This window comes from Propithecus coquereli, unplaced genomic scaffold, assembly GCF_000956105.1.
Source record: "Propithecus coquereli isolate 6110/MARCELLA unplaced genomic scaffold, Pcoq_1.0 Scaffold503, whole genome shotgun sequence".
NCBI classification, from domain to species: Eukaryota; Metazoa; Chordata; class Mammalia; order Primates; family Indriidae; genus Propithecus; species Propithecus coquereli.
This window is the reverse complement of record NW_012150875.1, coordinates 1,485,014-1,512,492: the sequence shown is the minus strand read 5'-3', so window position 1 is coordinate 1,512,492 and position 27,479 is coordinate 1,485,014. Positions and strand designations below refer to the sequence as shown.

The 27,479-nt window shown below is 41.6% G+C and overlaps 1 protein-coding gene across 1 annotated transcript in view; it reads right to left on the bottom strand.

Annotated features, from left to right (window-relative positions):
• Positions 1 to 1,652: 1,652 nt before the first annotated feature.
• The window catches only part of ZNF831 (zinc finger protein 831), a 59,016-nt gene continuing 33,189 nt past the window's right edge, over positions 1,653 to 27,479 (bottom strand). The window contains exons 4-5 of the mRNA XM_012656492.1: positions 3,234 to 3,394; positions 1,653 to 2,495 (exon numbers count right to left, since the gene is read on the bottom strand). Of these exons, the coding sequence (XP_012511946.1) occupies positions 1,653 to 2,495; positions 3,234 to 3,394 (1,004 nt within the window). The remainder of the gene's footprint in view (positions 2,496 to 3,233; positions 3,395 to 27,479) is intronic.

The window sequence follows — 27,479 nt, the reverse complement described above, 5'->3', positions numbered from 1 at the left end:
TGAATGTCTAACATCCATTTTACTTCCCTTCCTATGTTTTTCTTGGCTGGGCTTGAAATCGCTTGGATAGTGATGAGTGCATATGAAATGACCACAGACATATGCTAAGTAACCAGGGGGAGCTGGTCTCCCACTGAAGTTTACTATGAATAACACCAAAATTGGAAAATTCACATGAAGATACTTGATATTTGACCATACTTAGTCACAGGCAAGGACTTTCTGAAGTGTGTTCATGTGTGTGAGATGTTTTGCTTTGCCGGGCCTTGCCTTTCAAGTACGGGATGTCATATGAACATCATTACATCAAAGTTAAGCCAAAAGAGCTCGCCTATAAATTTCAAATTGTACAAAATCATACCAAAAGTAAGTATAAAATTTTATTGAAATGCAGCAGTGTAAACCTCTTTAAGTTTGTCCTCTCCCATTTAAGGAGCGGGAGAGGAAGGCAGTGAATCCGAGGCTTTGCTTGCTAGGTTGGCTGACGTACATCTTCTATTTTCTTCTGCACAGGGGCGCACTGGCTTGGAATACTGGAGAATTTTATCTGTGCTGTTCTGACTTGCACAATACAGAGGCTGATTTAATTTGACAGCAAAGTAACACCAAGCCCCCAAAATAAAATTACTGAGATGTAAAACAGCGTCAAAACTCCAATTAGTTTTGTATCCTTGAAGTTTCTGGAGGAAATCTAAAAGGTTCCCGTCACGATGAGCAGGCATCAATTTAAGCTGTACAGATTACTAAAATGTAACCCTCTAATTGAAATTGCTCAGAGCACAATATGACAAAAAGAATCAGAGGAAAATAAGTGAATTTTTCCCCCTCAAAAAATGACTCATTACTGAGAGACTGTTCTATTAACTTTTAACACAATGTTCCTTTGCAAGAGCTAGAAAAACCAATGGTCGCAGAGGTCTCAACAGAAAAGACCCCAAGCACAAGAACAGTAGGTGCTTGTGTCACTTGACCATAAATGAGCATTGACCATTTGTGCAACATTTAAAAATAATCAGCACTTCACCAGATCATAGTTACAGGAGAAAGTATATTTACAATCTCCACGGAGGAGAATTACTCCGACCAAACTTCAGTTTTCGAATGTATCTGAATTTTGTTTCCCAAATGAACAGAAATATCTTGATGCCCAATTCACAACCCCATCTCCTTTTCAAGCTACCCCAATTATCCCAAGCAATGTCACCAGCCTCAAAGCAAACCCTCAGCTTACTAATGGGGAAAGTCAGTTGCCTTGACTTTGTGGGGTCCACATGTAAACATGCCAATGGTGGCTCTCTTGGTTCTTGCCATTTTACAGGAGGAAGGCAGTGGGGGACTGACACACAGGATAAGACTGGGTGTCAAGGCCTCGTCACTGCCCACATTGAGTATTCTTAGACTTTGCTTCATTGCCACTTCTGCCTGGCTGGAAGCATGTGAACATGAGTGGTGTGTGCCCAAGGGGAGCTGGGGAGGGGTGTGGCTGGTGGGGCTTTGGAGTTGGTTAGAGTTGGCTTGGAAGGAACTCAGAATGGCTTTCCTAATCTGTAGGCATTTCATGAACAGAGTTTAGTTCTTCTGCCAGCCTGATGACATTTACTTGTGAAGCATCAACAGTCTTTGACCACGGATACCATCTTCCTTGGGAAGCTTCATATTTCTATAACCAATCGGTCTTCATCGTCACTGCTGGTGTCACTGAACTCCACGCGAGTTTGCTTTCTCATTCCTTCCAAACTCCTCTTCCTGATGGATTTAGAAGGGGCTTCAGGGATTTCTGGGGGCTGCCCTGGGTGGGAAGGATCCACAGACCTCTTCAGAGTAATTAATCCAGATACTTGACACTTCCCACCATCACTTCCTAAAGCGGGGCAGGGAATGGCCGTTTCCCCACATCCAGATTGGCCCCTGGCAGGAAAAAATGTCTTGTGTCTCCCTTCCTCTTGGTGTGAACTCGTTGAACTTGGTCCTGAAGCCGGTATTTCACGACGAGTCTTTCCAGTTGGCCCCAGTGGACCCAAACCTGAAATTCTTTGTCCAGATGAAGGATTCCCTGGAGCAAGTGTCTGTGATGTGCCCTCTGCCATAGCTTTGCTGTCTGGGAAGCTTTGTGCCCGAGTGTCCCCCACAGCCCAGCTGTGGTCTCGTGGCTCTGAGCTGTGAACTCCTAGGGCTGTGTGACCTGCCCTCGCCCCCAGAGATGTACTAATGGCAACCGCAGAGGTAGCAACGTCATGGAGGGGAAAACTTCCTTTGGACCCAAAGGAAGAAGGCTCTCGAGCATCTGAGAAAATGCATGGTTTAGGATCTGTTGAGACTTGATCCTGGAGGGGCAGTGGTGGAGTCTCCAGTAATCCAACGTCAAGGCCTTTGCCATGGGATGGGGTGTTGTCACTAGCCACTGCCAAGCCCAAGTCGGCTGGCAGAGGCAACCCTGACGCGGCCGCGGTGTCGTGAGAACAGTCACCGTGCTCGCCCGCAGATGGAGACATACCCTGCAACAAAGTGCAAAGGAAAAGAAATGGGGGAGAAAAGGTTAATTGGTACAAAGAAAAATGTGGTCAGAAACACGGTCCTGGATGAAAACTAGGTCTGAGGCCTTAATGATTCTTTACCAAGCGTGACCTTCAATACGATGCCCTCAATAACTTTCCATTAATAACTAATTGGTGTATTTACTTGAATAAAGCTCCTTATTGATACAAAATAGGTTACTGAGATTCTATGTGTTTTTACCTGGCTTTGTTAAAAACAAAACAGCTCAATTATCTAACTAGTTCTGAGCTTCCTATTTGAAGTACCTGCTGCTCAGGAAGTGGATGTCCTATTTTATAGTACCGTGTATTGAAGTTTTTTCCAGATTGGCATTTCTCAAAGTGTGGTCTGGATTCGTATTTCAGTGGTTCTCAACACGGAGTCCCACAGTCCACCTGGGGGTGATTTCACGTTACAGTGATGTCTGGCATCATCTCTACTCTATTCAGATGTGAACTAATAACACACGTAGGATTTTTAGTAAACCATCAGAAATCATCCCAATGGTTTCACAACCAGTTGCCTATTCTTTCAGTGCAGATTGTATGGCGGTATTTGTTCGCTTCATGGGCTTTTTGTGTGGAAAGCTTCATGGGTGATCCAAGCAAGTTTTGCCCCACTGAACAACAACAAGACAAAGGTGAGCTATCAATCTAGGCAACGAATAGGTAGAGACAGGTCAAAATCACAATTCCCACCTTCACAGTTAATTTGTCTACGTCCCCGACAGTCCTTGAACTTGCACTGGGAGAGAAGGGTCCTGAAATTTGTCCGCAGTCACCTTCCTTCTCCTCTTCGTTCCCTCCACAAAGAGACAGTTCCGAGGGGGCACAAGATGGCTCCCCCTGCGGATTTAGACCTGAAAGGGGGAGACACATCTGTACACATCTGGAACTGTAAGATTAGCAGAGTAATTTCCCAGGAGGCTGTTCATGTCTTCACGACCACCTCTGAGCTCATTAACCCACATCCCACATGGTGTGTGCAAGAACTCAACGTATCTCCCACCAATTCACACTTGGTCAAATAAGATATCTCCACTTCTGCAAAGGAAGAAATAGCAAAACCCATTCCTAAAGTAGAAAAGTCCCTAGATTATATACATTGTAGAGATATATATGTAGTTCACGTGGCTTTTTTTATCAGAGTCATCTTCTTGGTCATGTTTGTTTAGGTTAATTTTAGATCAACATCAATTCTCTGGCCATACTACGAGGCGGCCAGAGTAGAAGTTTCACTCCACGTGTCATGGGAACCCAAGAGATACTCACTGTCTCTGTCCCCATTAGAGCTAGTGGGGCAGCAGGGGAAGAGGCTGGCTTGTGTGGTGCTGTTGTTGTGTTGTGGTTGTTATTGTGACTGTGGGGAAAAGAGGGCCTTGGCAATATATCCACAAAACAGACTCTCTGGCAACTGCCTTCCCCTTGCCCCTCACGCTGACTCTTTCCTCTGTTTCAACATGGTGACCTGGCATACATGTCAAAAGGACCACAGAATTTCAGAGAGGGTAGATTACATCATGATATGAGATCAGAAACACATTCTAGAAGGACTGTGTCAATAGAGAAGACACATTAGGCCCACTTTTAAATGTGCTTTTATTTGGATTGCAGTTAAACATGCACAGAGTTTGAAAAAGTCAAACCTTTCTACTTATTAAGAAAAACAGCAGCTTCTGCCAACCCACCCATTTTTCCTATCTTGGATTCTTTTGAGATTTATCTCCTTCACTTCTAATAACATGCCTATGATACTACTTCTTGATTTTTTTGTTTTAGTTTGGAGTATAACCTATGCCTTCTCATGAAGGGAGAGGAGGATTTATCTTCTCTCCCAGCTCTTCCTCTCACAACCTTCACCACCCTATACATAAACATACTTCTCAGCCCTCTATCCTCTCAACAGCTACAGAACTCTGATGTCCTACTTTTATTTAGGGGAAAATTCCACATTTACATGATCATAGGAGCATGCCTTTCACCACTGAGCCATGTAGTATACTATGATCATGTTACCTTTCTTGCCAAAATTGTTTTCCCTAGAGTTAATAATTATTTTGTTTTTTAAAAAATTTTGCTTAGTTTTCTACAGACTGATTACTTAAATCATTTCCCAACCTCCTCTCCAATTGTCTAAAGTTTCATTTCATTTCCCTAGAAATATCTCTCTTGAAACTTTCTAACTTGCTCCAGATGCTCTCCAGGCTGTGCTCCTGGGTCTCCCTTCCCCACCACTGTGGGCGGTAATAAATAGCATAAATAAAAGTTCATGATCTGGAATATAAAGTTGAGGGAATTCCTCCAAGAGTGAAAAAGGAAGACACAGAAACAGAAAATAAGAGATAAAAGATAAGAAAAAGAGAAGATTATACCAGGAGGTCCAGTAACCTAATAAGAGCACCTCTTTCTTCACTCCTGGGCCTCCACTTCTTTTTCCTTGGATTACTTCTTTTTCTCTTGGATTCCTCTCTTGCTTTCCCAACACAAAACTTCTAGTAGCCTCATGAGAAAGGGTGCATGAAGCAAAATTGTTTAAATGCATTTGGCAGCTTGTCTGGGTACAACATTCTGAATTGGAAATCATTTCCCTTCAGAATTAAAAATGTTGCTCTTCTGAGTTCTAGCTGTTGAGAAGTCTGTAGACAATATGATTTATGATTCATGATTCTTTGTATGAATTGTTTTTGTTTTTTCCTCCCAGGAAGCTCCAAGGCTCTTCTTTATTTTCAGTGTTACCACAGTCCTGGGTCTACTTTCATTCAATGTCTGGGCATTTAATGGATCCTTTAGTGCTGAATCATGGCCTTCAGTTTTAGAAAAACGTGGTTCTGTTTTTCTTTTTTTTTTTTTCCCCCATGTACAACACATTGTTTTGAAATATGCATACATTGTGGAATGGCTAAATTAAGCTAATTAATGTATGCATTACCTTACATACTTATCTTTTTTGTGTGTGTAGTGAGAACACTTAAAATCTACTCTCAAGCAATTTTCAATAATATATTTAATGATATGTTATTAATATTAATTACAGCCATCATGTTGTACAATAGAGCCCTTGAAATTATGTTATTTTTCAATTTTTTTTCCCTTCTGTTTTGTCTTTTTTCTCTTTCTAGAACTGCTCTTATTAGGTTATTGGACCTCCTGGCATAATCTTCTCTTTTTCTTATCTTTTATCTCCTATTTTCTATTTCTTTGTCTTCTTTTTTTACTTTTGGAGGAATTCTCTCAACTTTATATTCCAGATCATGAATTTCTATTTATGTTATCATGTTTTTAATTCCTAAGAGTCCCTTCCTATGTTCCTTTTTGATAGCATCCTGATCTTATTTCATGGCTCCAACATTTTCTCTTTTATCTCTGGCAATATTAACAGCAGTTTGTCATTGCTGTTTTTGTTGAAGTTTGCCTCTCCCTCCATAGTCCCCCTTCCAAGTTTGTTTGTTTTTTTATCTCTCTATGTTAGAGGCTTTCCTAAGATACGCAGCAATCTTAAATATCTGTTTAGGACATAGGCACTAAAAAGCTGATTCAGTGCTGTTTGCAAGTATAGTCTGTTAACTATGGGCCTCACTGCAGGATCATCGGGTTGCCCTGTTTAAGTGGGAACTCTGTAGTGATGAACTCTAGGACTTCCACATGCACTGCTCAACTGCTGCAAGAACAGTCCTCTGACCTCCTGCCTGGAAAGTACAGCCAGGCTCCCAGCATTCTAGAGCTGAACTTGGGGAAGAGATTTGGGGGCTCAATATGCAGTATTAATCATTTGGTTAAACCCTGTTTTCAACATTGTCCCCTCACTTGCTCCCCTGCTGAGGGACTTGTCTGGGTGTCCCCAGCATGCTGTATGCTCTCCAGAGACCGAGCGCCTTGTCTTCTGTAGAGGGAGGGAAGTTACCACACTCTGAGAAGTGGGTGGGCTGGGGATCTCAAGTCTGACTGCTTCTTAGAAGTGTGGTGGGGGGCAGGGGGGAATATTACAGACAGTCATGGTAGCTGAGGGTATTACAAAGAGTGAGGATAAATGAAGGACTTCTTTTGGAGAGTAATAGGGGGTAACTTTTATACAGCTGAAGGTCTCTCTGGAAAGGCGATGTCAGATATGAGACCTTCAGGATGAGAAAGAACCACTCCACAAAGGATGTTCCAGACAAAGGAAGGACAAATACAGAGACGCTGAGGAGGACAGGAGCTTGGGGGATTGAGGGACCCATGGGAGGCGAGCATGGGAGAAGGGTGGGAGCGAAGGGGTAGAGGCACAATGAAGGTAGGAAAGTCAGCAAGGACTCAGACTGTGGCGGGTAAAAGTGGCTGCAGTAAGAATTTTACATTTTATTCCACATTCATTGTGAAGAGGTCAATGTTTGCTGCAGAGGGTTTACATTTTTCAAAGATGCATGTTGCTGCTATCCGGAGACTAAATTGGAGGAAGAGGGGAGCAGAGGTGGGAAAACCAGTTGCAAGGAAACTAGGGTGGTCTAGGGGCCAGGTGACATGGCTTGACCAGGGCAGTGGAGAAAATGGATGGCTTCAAGACGTGTTTTCATTCTCACCCATGAAAAATTACCAGAAATTAATAATAAGGATATACATTTCTTTAGCCCCGTAGCTTACCAAGCACAAGTGCTCACTCTAAGTGGATTAAGCTCTGTCCTCACAGTGACAAAACATCCAAGCAATTCATTCAATTCCATGAAGAAGTAAAATCAATTAGTATTAAGAAAATAATCAGATTGGCCAAATGTCTTCCCAACAGGTTGTTTGGGTTTTCAAGCTTAAGCAGAAAGGTCATGTGCACATTTGACCAATAACTTCTGACTCATATGTGAAAGTGAAAGAAGAAAATCCATTGATTTAATTTTCTTTTGACCCTATAGTCTAGACAGAAAAGTGAGTTATCTTTAATAATTGTGAAAAATGCCCAAATAATGTCACTGAAGTGTGTTAAACTAATTTGGATTATTGAAGAAGGAGGTCAACTTGCTTTTAAATGAATGGCCCTTTTCAAAAAGTAAGTAGTGCCCTGGTCAAATTTTAAGGCACAGAATATGATCCTGTTTAGATTTCAGCATCACACTCACTCTATGAATCACTTCCTACATCTTCAGAAATTACAAATTCCACCGTCTTAATGCAATCTGCAGAAACTCGATTGCTCTTACACAATTATGTGAATCTTATTAGAGAAACCATCTCTCAGCACAGCTCTCTGTGGCATCCTGTTCTCCCCCTGATTAAAGGCTGCATTTTTAATAATTTCTCTCAGAAATAATTGCCAAACCACGTTTAGAGGAAGAGACTGCTTAAAGTGTTATAGCAATTTTAACTTTAGCCTTTGAAAAGGCTATAGGAAACTGTAAAATAATTAGAAAGAAAAATGAAGTAAAAAAACAACATGATGAAACTTACAACATAACTGGAGACACCTCTAATGCCAAACCTTCTTCTGGTTGTCTAATTTCTAGGCCTTATTAAAATGCTAATGAACATATTACTTAAATATCATTACATAAAAATGTAAGTAATTTGACATATTTTTGTTTGTCCCAATACACTAAAAACTCCATTAATTTGGATTCCATGACTCTGAATTATAAGGCATAAAAACAAGAGTCTACAACACTGGCCTTTGAAGCGAGCTGCAAGTATAAATGAGAGAGCGTAGGCGTAATCTCCCAGACTTAATTGATCTGAGATTAAATTGTTTCGAAGCATTCCTGCCATGAAAGGATGCACAATTTGCCAGCAATTAAAATTTGCAATTACTTAAAGAAAGCGAAGCAGATCTCTAAAAGCAATCACTTTGTATACAGTTATTTGTTCATTTATTCAAATATTTTAAGCCCATTTTTAGAGCCTGCATTTTTGAGTCCGTTTTTGAGCCCACATTATTGAGCCACGACGAGCATTCTTTGCCGAGAACTGTGCTAAACACAGGGAATTTGTTCACTGGAAAACGAGGCAGACACGCCTTCCAGGAAATTATAGTCTAATGGGGGAGAAAGCCATTAAGTAAATAATTACACAAAAAATTCACCAAGCAAATGTAGTAAATACTATGAAAGAAAAAGCAAAAGGTGCTATGAGATGGTGACGGGGGCTTGACCCAACCCGTATCTATAGAAAAGAGTAAAGTCACACACACGGTAAAATCGTCTGACATCGCCCCTGTCCTGGGCGCTTTTCTAAGTCTGAATCATCCATTTATGTAATTATTCAACCAAATTTCTTTAAGTCTCTATTGCATACCTGACATTATACTAAAGGTTTTTTGACAGTAAATTTATTTGTTTTTGCAATCCTATTACAATTTTTGTTTATAAAGCCTATTGAGAAAAAAATATATAGGGCTGAAAATTAAGGAAGAAAAAGGCTTTATTCCTCTTAGGCAAAGAGAATGGGAGACGTCACATGTCGATGCCAATCAGAAAATAATCAGAAGTCGGTGGGTGGTGAGCAGTGAGCAGCAGCCTCAGACTTTACTTCCGCAGGCAGAAAGGACCAGAAAAATATATTTATCAAGTACAGCCTCGGGTATTTCTGTGCTATCCTAATGCAATCTTTTGAAAGTTTGCCTCTGAGTAATCATAAATGAATCTTTTATTTCAGCAGCCACTTTTCGTAGTGATTCTCATCTCTTTTCTATTTCTTTGATGGAAAGCAATCAGGAGAACACCCGCCCCTCACAGAAATCCTTTCACTAAACGATGTTCAGTGCAAAATGATGTCTAAAATCTTGCTTTAAGTTAGAAATTTTATCATGTCCAGGCAACGAGAGCGTGCCCTTAATATACACAGTCAAAACAGGATTATGAAATCATGGAAGGAAAAAAGAAGATGATAAAAGAAATGTCATTTGAAAGATTGAATGCCAAGACAGAACCTGGCCAATCTACTTTATGTACCATTACTTTAAAAGTTTCTGGTTGCTAAATGAAAATTGTCTATGTGTGTCTCTTCCCTGGGACATAATCGATACACCTGAAACAGCTTCTCATCGTTCCTCAAGATTTATGCCCTAGAATGAAGGAGAAATTATTCTGTTTCAGCAATTTCGGAGCATTATGGGTTAACTAATAGCTTTGGGGGAAGAATTAATACTTGTCCACTAATTCTAATGAGAAAAGATGTAGGAAGGTCATTAGAAAAGATGGAATAAGTCCTGTCAGAGGAGGAAAGGGAAGGCAACGAGGGAAAGGTGGCCGTGGAGAGACCCTCCCCGGCCTCCCATTTGCTCCAGACACCTCAGAAATCCCTTGTGAGGAGAGTTCGGTGCGAGCCCCGGGAGGGCAAGTCCGGAGGCAGAGGTGAGGCCAAAGAAACCACTGAAGAAAACCGGAGTGAAGAAAGGCAATGTCGACCTTTCTGCCAGGGATTTATCCAACCCTCTTCGTACAGCACTTAGAAATTGTATCTGTTACGTGTGTGTAATTGGGTAAAGCTTTTACCTCAGAAACCACCTGTAATCACCGCCGTCTCCGCACTTCCGTTTCCGAGATGAAAGGAAAGTGTTTTGATCACTTTCTCCTCTCAGATATTTTCTCCAAACTTGGTGAATGCGGCTGGTTTGGAACATTTCAAGGACTTTAAAGCTTGGTTGTGTACAGCATTCAACAATGTTCCTTCAGAAAGTGAAATAATAAAACTGCCCAGGAATGGTCTTTGAAAAGTTTACTTCAGAATTTAGCGAGGAAAATGTGTTTGGTGGGTTTGTTTTAACGAGTGGTTGTCAACCAGGGCTGATGTCTGGGGACGTTTTCTGGTGGTCCTGACTTGGAGTGGGAGAGGGAGATGCTCCCAGCACCTCACGAACAGAGACCAGGGATGCTGCTGAACATCCCACAATGCAACAAAGACTCATTCAGCTCCACATGTCAGCAGCGCCATGGTTGAGAAACCCTGGTTTAAACGAAGGATCACAAACTCAAATGCTACAAGAGCCAGACAAGTCACACAACTGGGGGAGGTTGCCAGGGATGACGGGGACCCTGGTGAACAAGCGCACGCCCAGCCTCAAGGAGCAGCTGCCCTCAGCTCTAGCTGACAGAGACAGTGAAGGACTGACAGTCCAACTCACCAGATCTGTCCAATTTTCAAGAGACAGTGGAAATCTGTATTTCATGTGTTTTTAAACATTGATAACTAATTAATTTTCAAAACAACAACATTATACTGATGAGAGGTCAGCTGGGTGACCCTTTGTTGTTTAAGAAACTCCCATGCACCGACTATAACACCAAAGCTTCATCCTGGCTTGGTTCTTTGGCTGAAGCAAAGTTTGTTTTTAAAAATATTATTAAAGAATATTTCTGTGACAGTAAACCTGTTTTTTGAAAGGTAATTTGGTAGTATCTTATACAATGAAATAAATAATTATAAAACCATTGATTCAGCAATTGTTCTTTGGGAAATTGAGCAAGAATGTTTACTGTAGCAATAGTTGAAGGAAAAACCATGAACATCCATCAACAGAGGAAGGGTTGAATAAATAAATGACAGTATATTCATACTAAGGGATTTTATGCCACTATTAAAAAGATATATATTTATATATATATATATATATACATATATATATATAGTCCTAGACTTATGTACAGGATATATTAAGAAGAATTGCTGATTACTACATGTGGTATTAATTATCCTTTTGTATAAAAAAAAACTATCTGTCATATTTGTATGTACATGGAGAAAGGTGTAGAAGGATGTGCACCAACATAACTCTGGTGGCCTCAGGGGACAATGAGATTGGGAATTGTCAGGCTTTCCTTACATATATCAATGTTGCTTTCTTTATTATAACAAGCATGGTATTGCTTTATTATCTGGAAAGAAAAATAAAGAGACAAATAATGATAGCGGCTCTACAATGAAGACTGAAAATAATGAGAAAAATCCACAGAATGTTCCTGAATATGCTCAGGCAAAGCTAAAAGTCAAGCCAGTCCTCTTAACCAGATTCAGAACAGACTGCTGGTAGAGGGAGATAAATCCTTGCACACTAATAACTAAAGTTTAGTTTCTCAGGCAGAGAAAAGCTGAGAGTCTAATGGAAGGAAGAGAAAAATGTATTTTTCCATCTCTAACCAAACCGAGAGTATTTCTGTACTATCCTATTTTTTTGAAACTTTGCCTCTTCTGAGTAATCATTTTGAATCTTTTTTTTTTTCAGAAACCACTTTTCTCTATGGTTCTCATTTGTCCTCTCTTTCTTTGATGAAAGGCAATCAGTTTAAGAACACTTCACTTACCATTTTCTCCAAAAAAACATTTTTCGTGGAAAAGAATGCTTAAAATCCTTTGGTAAGTCAAAACTTTAATCATGTCCACACAAAAAGAGAATGCTCTAAAATAAAGAGAAGACAAATTGCGAGAAAGAAGAAAAACTAAATGAAGGGAAAAAATTACTAATATTATTTGAATTCTTTAGTTTCAAATTAAATCAAGAGAATCTACTTTATGGATCATTAATTTCAAACTTTCTTAACTCTAAATGAAAATTGTAGAGAGAAAAGTTCAGGCTTTGGAATATAATTGATGTGTTTAAGCAATTGCCTCATCCTTTCTTAAGATTTACACCCTAGAGAAGGAGGTGTTATTCTGTTTCAGCAATTCTGTAAGCAATATTACTTAACTAATGGCTTCAGGAAAAGAATATCTCCCTATTAATTCTGACAGGAAAAATAATGGTATGGAGCCATTAGCTCTAGTCAAAGAAACAGGGAGGGAGTCAGTGGATGAGGGAGCCCCAGAGTTCAGGAAGCCATTTTGTTTCTCCTTGGGAAAACATTTTGAGGTGATTTGTGACAGAGAGATCAAGGCACAAGAAACACCAAGGGTGCTTCTCCTGACCGCCTCCCCCAGTCTACTCAGGGCAGATTAACACAAACACAAAGCCTTAAAAAGAAGAAATAATTCTTATCTACTTGATTTCAGAGAATCACATTACCATCCTCACATAATACTTGGCCATTCCACCTCTTAAACATGATTAGGTAAACATTTTACCTCAAAAAGTACCTATCAGAGCAGTTCTCTTTGCTTTTCTATTTTTTCAATGAAAGACAGCTGTTTTGATACCTTTTAGCCTCAGAGGAATTTTCCCTAAACTATGTTAGTGAAAAAAAAATCCAGTTAAAATATTTTAGTCACTTAAAAGCTTAGTTATGTGCAGAATTCAAAAGAAGAGATTCCAGTGAGAAGGAAAGTAAATGAGACAAGGAGAAAGAATAGAAGTCTCCCCCCGCCCCCCCCCGCCCTTCCTTGCACTAGAATGAAATACAGGGTTATTGCTAATAATTTAAGGAGCTCAATTCTACATAGTTGATGTAGTGTACATGTAGCTGAAGAGAAGAAAATTAGAACATAATTATACAATGATTGGTATTGTGGTAAATGCCACAGAGAAGATGGGTTATGAATCATATACTGCAAGGACACCTAATCTGGTTTGACAGTCAGAAGTGGCCAGCCCAGGGAATTGCTGAAATGCTACCTCATAAAGCCGTCCAAGAAGGGCCACTGTGGCAATTAAGCCTCAGCCCAGGTTTCTCGGAGAGATGTGGCTGAAGGACCCATCCTCAGAGCAGAAAAATGCATTTATCAAAATCTAGCTATATGCCAGGGTATTCTTCTGTCCTAATGCAATTTTCTGAAAGTTTGCCTCTTCTAAGTAATCATTCATTTTATTTCAGAAACTACTTTTCTTAGTGGTACTCATTTCTTTTCTATTTTCTTTAATGAAGGCAATCAATTTAAGATCCCCTCTCGGAGACTTCTTTTTTCATTTCCTGAAAGACGTTTAGTGGAAAGTAATATCCAAAACCAATCTTTAAGTTAAAATTTATGCCTAGACCACAAGCAAGTACCTAAAATTTAGAGAGCAAAGGGAGACATGAGTTGAAGAGAAAAAAATACATAATTATCAAAAATATCATTTGAAATGTATAATGCCAAGATTGAAATCAAGAGTACCTACTCTTTGAATGATTATTTTTAATGTTTCTCAATACTAAATGAGTTCGTAAACAACAGTCCATTTCTCCAAATATAATTGAGGTATTTGAGAGACCTCATTTTTCCTCAAGATTTGCATCCTTAAAAAGGAGAAATTGATCCATTTCTGTGATAATAGCTGGGAATAAAGATCTTCCTTTCTCTCCCTCATTAATCCTGAGAGGGGGGAAAAAATGAGATCATGTCAAACAAGGAACAGAGACAAGAAAGAAAATACTGGAGTTGGCCTCATCGATTTTGGTTTTCCAATCACCTTAGGAAAGAAAACATTCTAAGTCCAGTCTGTTTGAAAAGATGAATGTTGAGGGAGAATTTAGGTTTTTGTTCAAACCAAAATTTCAGACTAGCAAAACTTAATTTGACAAAAAAAAAAAAAAAAAGCCAGGAAAAAAGGATGAGGGAATAGTGTTCTGTTTTCATAACATGTTTGGATATTCTGTCTCGGGTAGTACTTGGGTGATTTTTTTTCTTTCTTCAGAACTCCTGTCGGCACAATAACTTTTTAGTTTTTTGTGTCCTAGAGGAAAAGCAAGTGTTTGGAAAGCAGAAAACTTTCTTTGACCCAAATATTTCTTCTAAACAACATGAGTGGAAGAGCCAATTTGAAATATTTCAGTAACATGAAATCTCATATAGCTACAGAATTCCATAAGTATTTCTTAAATACTATTAAAGAGCGAGGGGACTGAGATAAAGGGAAAAGAAGAAAAGTTGCCCAAAATCTTCTTTTAAAACTTTCATACAAAAACAATTTGCTCAAGAATGTGCACTTTCTGACTTATTTTTATAAGTGTTGTTTTCTTAATAATAAGTGAAACTTAACTAGGCGGACTATAGGGTAATTGAAATACTCTCAACTTGGTTTCATATTTTCTCAAGATTTTCAGCTCAAAAGAAAGAGTACTACAGTCCTGGAGCAACGCAACTCAAGTAGTGTTTTTCCAGCAAAAGCATCTGCGTGGTTTCTACGGATTCCAATAAAAAATAAAGGGGGACTGTCATGAGTTATTTCAGACAAAAGCAGGGAACAAAATATCAAGAATGAGCTCTGCTCTGCTATGAAGAGATCACAGAGTCCTGAACCCCAAAGTGTCAGGTAAGTTGGGAGCTGAGATGTAACAAAAGGGAGAGAAGGAACAACAGGAAACAAGTTCTGACAGAATTCTATGAAGCCCATCTGTACCCCCATAATATGCTGAAATAAAAGGAAAAAAAAGAAAAAAAAAAAAGAATTCTATGAAGCCGTTCTTTTGTCCTCAGACCAGCTTTAGAAATTCTATCTTTTATGATATGAAACTTGAATTACAGGACTTTTTTTTTTTTACTTCGGGAAGTATCTCCTACGCTCTTTATCTTCCTCCAAATTTCATCAGTCTGGTTAAAATGCACTAGAAATGTAAAAGCTCAGTTATACACAAACCCAAAAGATCTCCTGAAAATCCAGGGAGGACTACAGAGGCAACATTAAGGAAAAAGAAAGAATACTACCTTAGAAATAATTTTTAACCCTACCAAACTAATTAGGAAATCTGATTTCTAACTTTTTTTTTTTTTTAAAGAACAGCAATTAACATATTAGAACCTCTCAGAAAGCCCACCCCTTGGGGCATGTAAAAAAACTTTGTGCCTTTCCTAAAGATTTCTACTGACCATTCACAAAAGGACTTTGTTTTGCAATTCTAAAGCAATACAGGGGAGTCCACTTGCTCAAGGCTTCCTGGGAGTGGCTCCAGGTAAAAAAATAAATTAAAAAAACAAATAAAGCAATATATGAAAGGAAATCCATGATCTGACAGAGAATGGGAGGTAGCCTTTAACTCTTATCCGGAGAAGAGTATAAACAACGTCAGGGGCCCAGAAAATTCCAAAAATCGCACCTGGAGCAGGGGTGGAGGACGGTGAGGGAGATGAATCTTGTGGAGGACACACAAGTCCTCACAGATGACTTACGGAAGCTCTGGGGGGTGTGGAAAGAACAGAATAAAAAAATATGTAGACCTTCCTCGAGGGCAGAGAAGATCACCTTTAGAAACTCTTCCACCTTTGCGCAATGTCTTGAATCCCCTCCTGGTGGTGGTGAGGGGCAACGACTCACCTGAAACACCTGAACAGATAAGGTTACCTTCCCAGTGTCTCCTCACACTAGAAGTCACAGGGTCTGCTTAAAATGCTTACAGAAAGAAATGAAACTGAATCAATTACGTAAAACTTAGTTTCAACAGGAAGCGATAGAAGGGGAAATCTGAACCATAAGCAGTTGTCATCAAAAATGTATTCAAGAAATCTTCTTGACTTATCTTTAAAAATATGTTATTACTAAATTCAAATAGAAAAAGAGTACACAGCTTAAATGATCATGGAGTAAACTAACATAATGGTTTTGAAATAAAGTAGTTTACACTGTTTCTATGAATGCTGACAGAAAAATAATGAGAAAATTGCATGAACATCCATCAAAGGAGGGCTGAGAGCTCCCAGAGTGGGTTCTGTGTGGTTTTCTCACTCGGGTCCCTCACGAAAATCTAAAAAAAAAAAAGTCAATGTGTAGAAAGGCGGAGAAAAATGGAAAGTGAGCTCAAACCCCAAAGGGCGCTGGTTCATCAGGAGAGAAAACTGACCGCCTGCCAAGGAACAAAATAATCATAATTATAATATCCACACATTTTTCATCACTTCAAGGATTTTTCAACCTCTTTATGCAAAAGCAACCTTCAAAACTTCTATTTTGAGAAATTATTAGCCTATTTTACCTCAAATATTTCTCTCATACGGAGGAAAACAAGGTTATCCCTTTTCCTTGCAGAACGTCTCCCACCCTGCGTTCACGCTGAGCGACTACCAAGTACACCTCGTTCTTATGAACGTTCTCTCAGGGAAGGAAACTCATACCCAGGCTCTAATAAATACAAGGGGAGAGGATGAGAGAAGATGAAATAGCACAAAGTAGATGATAAAATTTAAAATAGGTGTTAGTGTAGCAAGCTGCCCTGTATATAAAAGATCAGGCTTGTTGGTTATGGCTTCTGAGTGTATTTTCTCAGGCAGAAAGGTATAGCTTTGATGCATTCTCCCTCACGAATTTCAAAGAGAAAAGAAAATTAACCCTTTTTCTACTGCCATTTAGCTTTGAAAATAAAAAGAGTGAACGTGGCCTTTTCATTATTGGTGGAGTTGAGGTTGAGGACCCTGGAAGACCCACCCCTCCCCTCCCCTCCCCTCTGGCCAGGGCCTGGCAGAGATGCCTCAGGCCCTGAAAAGGCAACGCCTTATCTGGACTCAGCAGCCCAGCTGGACAGACTGGCAGACACCAAGAGAAGCTGAGAGAAAGAGAGAGAGAAGTCAAAATGGACTGATTCCAGGGAAAATTGGGGGATCTGGATGGTTGCTGGATGGGAACCAGCTTCCCCCATCTTAAGAGGTAATCGCTTAAGTGTTTGAAACCCAGCTGTACAAAGGGCCCCAGGCAGGGGATGGGCAGGAACCTCCAAACTGATCAGGATTAAGAAGTAAAATCAGATTTGAGATTTTCAGCATGTGAAGTCCTCCAGAGAGGACCGTGCCGGAAAGGACGGCCATCAGAGGCCTCTACTGTTTTGCCTTGGGGAAGGGCTGCCAGATAAAATATGGATGCCTAGTTAAATGTGAGCTCCAGGTAAACAACAAAGCATTTTTAGCATAAGTATGTCTTATGCAATATTGGAGGTATACTTATGCTTAAAAGAAAATGTGTTCTGGGTATCCTGTATTTTTATTTGCAAAATCCTGCCACTCTCCCTTATGGTGGAGGGAAGGGGAAGCTGGTTTGGGACTCGCCATGCTTGGAAAAGTCTCTCTGAAGATGTCAAGCTGGCCAGCCACCCCACACTGCTCCCCATCTCCAGACACTACGTCACTGTAGGCTTTTGATCCAGGCCGTGGGATGCTGGGTTGATTTGGGCTGAATAATTATTATCAATAAAGACGTCTTCGTGGGGGGTGGCACCTCACAAATATCCCAAGCTTGGCCATGGCCCTGACAGCCCTGGGAGAACAAGTTATGGGATTCCAAAAGACCCAAGAGACAGAGCTCACAGGCAGAGGGCAAGGCAGGGACAGGTACGGGGACAGAACCCGCAACCTGGAGCCCTTCTATCCTTTTAACAATTTTTTAGGACAACCATGAAAAACAACCTTTGCAAAGTCTATTTTGAAAAATTATTAGTCCATCCGATCTCAAAAATACTTCTCCATTCTAGCCATTTTCGAGAACCCAAGGCCATTTTCTACCCCAAATGGTTCCCTAACCACTAGAAAAGACTATTATGTATGGTTCATTATGATGAAGGTTCTTTCTGGGTGAGAAACCTCAGCTAGTCTCTCACGAATGGGAGCAGGAAAAGCCGAGAGGAGCAGAGGTGGCATGATGTCGATAACAACCTTTAAAAGGGGCATTATGTGGAAATGCGTCCTAGAGCTTCAAGCGAGGCGGCCACACTCCAGTAATTGCAGGTTCGGGGACATTTTCTAGATGAGAGTTTTGTTATGCTCATAACGTCTCCCTCAAGAATTTTAAAATGTAAGGGGAAAAAAAAAACCCTTTTCTTCTCTTTTCAAGCTGGGAGGGGGAAGAAAGAACACAAACTTTGGCTTTTATTGTTCACACCTGGTCAATAGCATGTACTCCAGAGAAGGACAAGAGTTACATTTTCTTTTTTCCCCCAAGAACATCTCTGCCACTCACTTGAGGGCAAAGGGCTCCTACAAAAATTGGGCCCCCACGCAGGGAAGAGAAAGCTCCTTGAAGGGACAAATGAAGCAACCCAGGAAGACCCTTCCATGCTCATTTCTCTGACCCGGTGGGGCAGAGGAAGAATCAAGAGGGCAGAATGCAGTGTTCAGCCCACGTGGCTTGTGGGCTGGGCCGGGGACAGATCGACCAACACACTTGACTTTATGTCCCTCACGCGGCTGCACGTGGGCAGAAAGAGGTGCAGCCACGTGGTGAAAGCCACTCGACTTCGCAGGGATCCGGGACAGGCCCAGGAGGAGGACTGAGTTCACAAGGACGCCGAGCAGACTCAGAAGGCCACACCACACAGACGAAGGCAAGGGATTCACGGATGGCCAGGGTGAAAATCGGTATCTTTCATCCTTCCTGTCAGTTCGAGACATTTTTAACCTCGCTATGCAAAAACCTTCAAAAATACTATCTTAAAAAATTATTGGTCTATTTACCTCAGAAATATGTCTCCCCTATATACGAGGACCCAGGGCTATCCATCTTTCTGCGCAGAGCATCCGCCGGCCTTGGGACTGCGGGAGGAGAATGTGTCGTGTGCCCTACTGTTGCGACGCTTCTCTGAGGGGGAGAAAGCTGAGCCCACCCGCTAACAGACAGCAGGAGAGGAGATGGCGTTGATGAAACAGTGCAGAGTAAACGGTAAAATTTAAAATAGGTTTCAGTGCAGAAAAGTATCCGATGGTTCTTTTTTTTTTTTTTTTTTATAGTTAACATCTCTGATTATAGGTTCAGGGTATATTTTCTCAGTGAGGATTCTAATGCAGTTTATGTCAAACATTTTCAAGGAAAATAAAAGTAATTTACTTTTCCAATAATGTCTGGTTCCAGTAAAGACGGTGGTGAACTTGGTCTTGAGTAGCGGCTCTGATAAAGCCTGGGTTAACGTTGTTCTGGAAATACTAATTGCACCATGCATCACAGGAAACGTGAGCGGGGCAGAGGGCAGAGCTTACAACTGAGCAAACCTGTGGAACAGCAGAGGAACGAGGCAGGCCCTGGGCACTTCCAGGAGAGAAAAGCAGGATCCCTGTGGGCCAAGAGTCAGGTAGTAGGAGCAGAACACGACCTTGGCCAGGTGCTCAAGGTCAACAGCGTGGACCCTGTATACGATAGGATGAAAACGGCTCTTCTCCTCTGTGGTCTTCTCACTCCACATGCACAACCCCTGTCTAGTGACAAGAAAAGCATCAGACCAACTCCACAGAGGGGTCCTGGGCAGTGCTCCTCCCAGCTGTTGACTGTCTGAGAAACAGTCAGGGCCCAGAGGAGCCTAAGGAGACAGGACGACTAAATGTCACGTGGGATCCCAAATGGCATCCTGGGACAAGAAAAGGACATTAGGAAAAACTGGGGAAATCTGGATAAACTAATGTTTAGTTAACAACAATGTATCAATAGTTAACAGATCATTAATTGTAAAAAAGCACCCTGCTAAGGTAAGCTGTCACTAACAGGGGAGACTGGGTGCAGAGTCCCTGGGAACTCTCTGTTCCACCTTTACAACTTTTCTGTAAATCTGAAACTGTGATGACATAAAAAGTTTATTAAAAAAAAAAAAAAAACTAAAGTCCTGGGTGCTCTTTGAAAGACTGTGAAACTCCTTTCTCCTGGGGGAAAGGTTTATGCATTTGGGGGTGGGGGTGTCTTTCACATCTGTTGCTTCGAGTGTCTCAAAACTTGGACTGCCTCTAAAAACCTTCCAGAAGTCCACACTCTCTCCCTTAGTCTCTAGGATGCGGACAACACAGCTCTTCCTCTCGGATGTGAACATGAGGGTATTGTTTCTTCCCTTGAAATAAACATATTTTTTTTTCAATTCTCTAGTTTCAAACCACTTTCTTTAACAGTATTGGGGTATTGTACTCTCAGGGCAAACTGTCTAATTGGCAGGGTCCAGTGCACATGAAAACGTGGGGCTGTTATTCAAAAATTAAGAATTTCATGTCAGGAACAGCTGTGTAGCGAAGAGAGCGTGGGGCCTTGGCCACCCACCCAGGAGGACAGCCCTGGGTACTCTTCTGAATTCCAGCTTAGGAGACACTTATTGCTTATTATAAAATCATTCTTCATACCAACAACAACCAACCAAATAATTCCGAAGGGACAGAAAGAGCAGAGGAACGGAACTCTTGAGAAAGCACGTGGAATGCAGTGAGTCCTCAGAGATGGGCATGGCCCCGACAGGACAGGAGCTGCGCCCTCTGCGTCCTGTGGCTCCCCAGGGTGACCCACCAAGCCCCCCGGGCTGATCTCTTTTCTCAGAAAGGAACCCAAAAGCTCTGGGTGAAAAAAGCTGCTTGCAACCAGAGGCAGAGTGAACAGTCAGGAAGGGGAGACAGCGGGGTTTTCTCTCTCATTCCTTTTCAGAACGTGGGGTGAGGGACGGACGGACACACACACACACACACACACACACACACACATGCACCCTGGGATTAACTCATCAACGATGGACACACAATGAGCACAGTTGTCAGTTCTGATCCTCAAGAAAATTGGAAAGGGCTTGCGAGGATTCTTCAAGGTTCTCTCTCTGATCCCTGTCATGTGTTGGAGTCAGGCAGAGGAGACACTCAGGTCTGATAAATAAAACTCCCCTCTGACCGCAACCCCCTAAGGGGCACACGATGCTTATTGAATTCAAGGTACTTTGGATGGGGAGGAAGTTGGAGGGCTTGTCTCCTCTTCTGCCACTGAAATCAGCATTTATTAAAGCTTTGGCTTTGGTAGAACTTAAATTCTTGGCGATTTCCTGACCAGCTTGAGGTTTTTGCATTTGTGTTTGTTTGTTGTTTGTTTTGTGCTTGGGCTCTCCTATCGTCTAGGGGGGAAGCGACCAGCTGAGTGCTCCTTAATTCTCACCTGTATCCTTGTCACTCAAATGCCCGCCCCCTCCCCACCAGGCGGGGCTCAAAGGCAAACGATGGGAGAGGAACCTTGGTCAGAATGGTGGCTTTGTGAGGCTCGAAGCCAGTCATCTGGGGAGCTTGTCCGAAATGTGAAAGCAAGAGGCAGCAAGTCCTGTACCTCAGGGTTGTAAAGACAATGGTCAAACCTCACCTTTCTGCAGAGGCAGAATGATGGGAGAGCTGCAAAGTTAGACTTTAGAGCCAAGTCATTGGGTTTAAATCCTGCCTCTGCCACCAGCAAGGCCTGTGACCTGCGGCAGGTCATTCCCTCTCTAGGCCTCAACGTCCTTATCTATAAAATGGGAGGAATCTCAGCACTTCCTGCAAGGGAGGTTGAGAAAATTAAATGAATTGATACCTCAAGCACCCAGCTTAGGATCTGGGACCTAGTGCTCCAAAACTGTGGGACTGTTCTTCCTGTTAGCACTACCTATGTCCTTGTCACTGTATGCTGTTACCTCGTGCACTTGTGGCTGGTGGCCCGTCTCCCTTCAGTGGGATCCATGAGTGGTCTATCTCAATGACCGCAGTTCTTCCAACACCTAAAACACTATGTGTGGTATGTAATAGGTGCTCATTAAACATCTGTTAAAGGAATGTAATGAGAACTACTCTGACTCCAACGCTGATACCATAGGATACTTTTCCACTTCATGCCTCAAAATCCCAAATACAGTCCCTGCACAGAGATGCACCTCCTTCCACACGATCACAGATCTTGGTGAGGGGTCACCAAAGGAAGAACTAAGTGCCCAGAGTCTCAGGGGTCCCAGGGCTGAAGTCACAGAGGAAAAGGCTTCCCAGAAAATCTCCTTTTTTGATTATTTCACAGCAGTTCTTCCCTCCCACCCCAGGAGTGAGATCCGTAATGATTCCACTCTGCTCCACTCTTCTCACTGATTATAATCATATTTAAAAACCCTGATCGTTTTTTTAAACTCCATTTAATGTCAATTTGCATTCATCAAGGGTTTTTTTTTCTTCTTTAAAGGGGTAGTTCTCTTTAAAGGCTAAATACGAATTTTGAAGCTATTTCCATGAAGAAAAGAATTAAAGGTGTTTGTGGCTGTCAGCAGGGAGCCTCTCCACAGTCAGAAGTGAGCGCCCACCAGGTGGTGTGTGTGCCCCTCGTGCCGGGTTTCTCTTCTCTCGGTTACACACAGCATTAATTTTCTTGAGGGTGTGGTACAGGTATTTCCACGCACTCTCCCTGAGCAATTAGTGGGGTGCACTGGGAAGGAACAGCAAAATGCATACAAATAATGGGAAACTCTCATGATGTTGTGACAGAGTCTCAGCCTTGTTCCGTGTACACAATAGCAAGGTGTTCTTACTGCTGTTGTCACTGTAGCTCACTAGAAAAGTTGAGACTTCTTCGGTGGGCAACAGTGGAAAAGCAGCAATGACTGAATGGAAATGACAAGGATGAAAACCAGCTGCCTCAGGTGCAGTGCCTGGGACCACAAGCGAGGACAAAGGGGACTCCTGCCCCTTGTTTTACAAATGGGGAGGGGCCACATGCAGAGAGGTTTAAAATAAAAGCCTTGGAAAGTGGAAGAACTTAGGAGAGAAATGCGCATCTCTAGTCTTGTAAACATCAACATGGGGGCTGAGTAATAAGACTCTTAAAGTGGTATCATTTGCTTTTTTCAGATGAACAACAACAACAACAACAACAAAAACCCATGTTTTTCACTAACTAGAATTTCAAAGTTCCGTCATGTTTTTAACTTGGCTTTTTACACTGTGCACAGGATAAATATGATCTCACTGCTGCCTGGAGAGACTCACGGTCAGGGCATAAAGGGAAATCTTCGCATGTAAACAGTACCTGGAAAATAGCATTACTAGCATGAACGTAACTGAAATTATTCTTTATGAGGAAAACAATTTTAGGACTTTCACCTTGTCTATATCCCTAGCTCATGTGGCAGAGCGTGTGAGTTGCCTATATTTGATCCTTTTTCTTAGTAATAAGAACTTACTTTCTAGCTGGGGTACATTGCTGCTCTGCTAAAAACTACATTTCCCAGTTTTCCTTGCAGCCAAGTATGACCAGGTAACAAACGGAAGTGATACAGGCAATATCCAAGGCATGGCCTTAAAGGAAAAGTGGGTACTCTCTGCTTCCTCTTTTCCTCTTTCTTTTGGCTAGAATGCAGATCTAAGGGCAGCCACCCTTAATCATAATAAAAGGAGAAACCTATGGTGAAGACAGCAGAGCAGTAAGACGGAAGGAACCTGGGTTCCCAGTAATTTGCTTGGTGAATTTGCTATGTTTGGTGATGACCAAGTATTAAGCTGTCACCATTATGTCAAATCTGCAAACTCTCTGGACCAGGGATCAGCAAACTATAGCCTGCAGGCCAAATCTCTCCCTCCTTCTATTTTTGTAAATAGAGTTTTATCGAAAAACAGTCATGGTCTGTTTGTTTACACATTTTCTGTGGCTGTTTTCTCCCCACAATGGTGGAGTAAAGTAGTTGCAACAGAAACTGTATGGCTACCAAAGACAAAAAAATTTAACTATCGGACCTTTTACAGAAAAAGTTTACTAACCACCCCTGATTTAGACTATTAATTACATTAAAGTGTTTAATTAATTTGCTTTTTCACTTAAATAAGATGATTTTTAAAAACAAATTTTGTATTACTGCCTCAAATGGAAAACTGGTATTACTTGCTGGGGCAGACGCCGTGAGATGTCTGTGCACTCTCATTCTCCCCTTTCCTTCTCACAAATAGAGCCCAGTGCTGTTTAGCGCCCCTCTAGGATACTTTTCTCCAGGGTCCCCTGCAGCAGGGTAGCCTTGTGACCCAGTTCCAGACAACGAGATAGGAGGAGGGACAGCTGGACACCCTCCAGAAAGCTTCGTAAAGGCAGGTCCCTCGGGGCCTTGGGCTCTTCTCCTTTTCCCTGCCTAAAACCCAAGCATAATCTCTTGTGTTTATAATTATAGTTACAGATGTCTCGTGGTGCCGCAGTGATCATGCTGCTCACAGAATTAATGGCACAGAGTAGGGGCAGGGGCAGGAAAGTAGAATGGTGGGTCACTGAGATCCTTGGCCAACTGTACTATCCCAGACTACCTACCCCAAGACTCCTTGTTGTATGGAAAAATGAACCACTTGTTTATTAAAAGCTCCTAGCAAATGTGTTCAAAATTGCAACACATGGCCCAAAGAGAGGTGTGGTCGACTAATTGCAAAAAAAAAAAAAAAAAAAGCCTCTATTGTCCACTGCTCTTTGTATCCGTGCCCACTGTTACGTGATTTTCAGGCTCTCCCATCAGGAGTGAAAAAATCACTTTCCTCACTCCCCAAATTGGGAATAGTCTCCTGACTCTCCTTGGCTGGGGGAATGCAGCAGAAGTGATGTCATGCCCATCTCAAACCTAGGTCTCAAGAGGCCTGCATTGCTGGGTACACATCCAAAAGAAAGGGATCCATGTGTCAAAGATCTGCTGTCCCACGTTCACTGAACACCATCACAGTAGCAAAGCTGTGGAATCAACCTGTGTGCCCACCACTACATGAATGGATAAAGAAAATGTGGCATATATACACGATGGAACATTACTCAGCCATGAAAAAGAATGAAATCCTGTCCTTTGCAGAACACGGATGGGACTGGAGGCCATTAGGTTAAGTAAACAAGCCAAGCATGGAAAGACAAATAATATGGCATGTTCTCATTCATGCGGGAGCTGAAAAAGTGGCTCCCACACAGGAAGAGAATAGAATGGAGGGAGAGGGGTGGGAAGGCTGAAGAGAAACTGGGTATGGAAATACAGTGAATTAGAAGGAATAAGCTCTAGTATTCGATAGCACAGTAGGGACATTATAGTTAACAATAATTTATTGTCCATTCCCTGCATTTCCCCCACATGGCCCCACAGGTACACAAGCACCCGTCTGGCTGGAAGATTCATGCGCAATGAGGAACACTCACTGTGATGCGACACTGAGTGTGGGGGTGTTTTGTTACACAGCAGTAGCTAACTGACACGACGGTAAACATAAAAGTGACACAGAAAGTAGTTACTGCAGTGCAACAAATACACATACACAGTACCTCCGATATACATACGTATTTATGTATATATTTAATTAAAATTCTTCCAGAATATTTATTTACAAATTTTTAGTGGTGAGCATACTACACTTTGGGGCTTCCAACTCCAGCCCACGTGGCTTGAGATGGAAAGCGCGGCATTGACGTGCAAGGGCCTGGGTCCAGACTGCCTGCGCTCCATAGCTTTCACCTGTTCCGTCACCCCCAGTAAGTCACGTAACTGACTTAACCATATTTCCGCATTTTCACAGTGACTGGCACGGGAATTTTTATCAGAAAGCTTAAAAGAGATGACAAAAGGGCTCAGAATTGTGATTGATCCACAGTAAACATCCCATTGATGTTAGCTAAAATTATTCTTACTATTATTTTTATTAGACAACATAAGACAATAGAAACCAATTATAATATAGTCAAGCAATTAATATAACTGAAGTTGGAGAATACAAACGTTCACAACAAAGTTAAAATGAATGACTATTTAAAACAGTGCATGGGAAAATACAGCTGCTCCCAAATACCCCTGTATGATTGGATCACTGTTTAGGTATCAGGGCTTTTTCTACTTATGTTTGTATTAAAATAAAGAGAGCATTCCTTCTCCACATCCAGCCAAATTTCGTTTTACTTTCAGAACGTTTCATCTGCATCAAGCAAGAGCGGTTGCTCCCATTTCAGCCCCTCTACTGAGTGCTCAGAGCATACATCACACTGAGGAGTAGATATGTCTGAGGGTAAGAGAAGTTTTTTCCCCCAAAATTTATCCCTCTGAAAAAGAGAGAGTTACTTTATAATCAAAGCCTCCCATTTTGTAGGTACCTTTCTCAATTACTTCACTTTGAATTACAATATACCATTTAGCAAGACACATTAGCCTGAAATGATGCCAATCGGCCTGCTCTGTGTCCCTCATAGACATCAACTAACAAAATTGGTTCAGAAAAAGGTGATGGGAGGATGAATGTTCTACCACACATTTCATCATTATTCCTGAACATTGAGGATACAATTATAAGCACCGGATATTGCTGTAAACAAATCTCTTAAAGACTACTTTGAAAAGCAAAACAAAAAGCAAAATAGAACATGCTTTAGTGGAACTTGCAGATAGGCACCTACTGAAGAGAAGAAAGCGGCTGGCCTAATGCTATGTGGATGGTGCTTATGGCTGCGGATGCGTCTGTACAACGGTATTGTGCTCAGATTCTGAAAGTACTTAATCTCAAAGAGCTGGGATGAAAGCGAAATGCTATGCTCTGAAAACCCCATTAGATGACTCAAACAAGTGGCTCTAGGGATGACAAAGACATTATCAAAGATGCATGCTACAAGTACAGCTAGAATTGCTTCATGAAATGTGAGCAGAAAACATAATATTGCCAAACTCATATTTTATGTAATGTATGATTTAAAGGGACACAGGCAACTAGATTAAAAAATTGAATATTACAGATAGAAATCTGCCTATTTCATCAACATCTTTATATTTCTGGTTGGCCCCAAAACTCCTTTCAACCTTTGTGTTGAGAAAAAAGAGGGTAGCCTTATATTGAGGTACAAGTGGGAACGGTGGGCAACAGGCAAGAACAGTGGGGGCACAACATGCCTAGGGATGAAGGCAACCCACAAGAAAGCTGGTACACAGACCCTGGTGACATTGTAGACTTCCCTGCATCCAGCCGGGGCCACCCTGGGCTTCTTCATCACATGAACCAACAAATTCCCTTTTGTGCTTAAACCTCTTTGAGTTGGATTTTCATCCCTTGCTACCAAGAATTATGATTCTCCTAACTCTTACAGACATTGCACAGTTGCCTTTTGTCCCAGAGAATGAGACAGGTGGGCCCCAGGGATGCCTGCCGAGCCCCACCGCTTCCTAAACGTATTAAATGGGGGATTAAAGATTTACCTAATGTCGTCTAATGACAGACTTAAAATTCAAAGCTTGATTGTGTGCTCCTCTCCCTGGAAAACCACATAATGCGTCTGCACAGGAGACACAAATCATGACTTTGATGAAAAAAGCCAGTCTTTTCTATAAAGAGGCATCTCCAACAGACATTGATGAATCTAGTTCCCCATTCTTCTAAGCAAAATAATAGAGAAATTATCATTTTCTTCCTTATCTAACTACACAGATGACTGCTCCGTGACTCCTC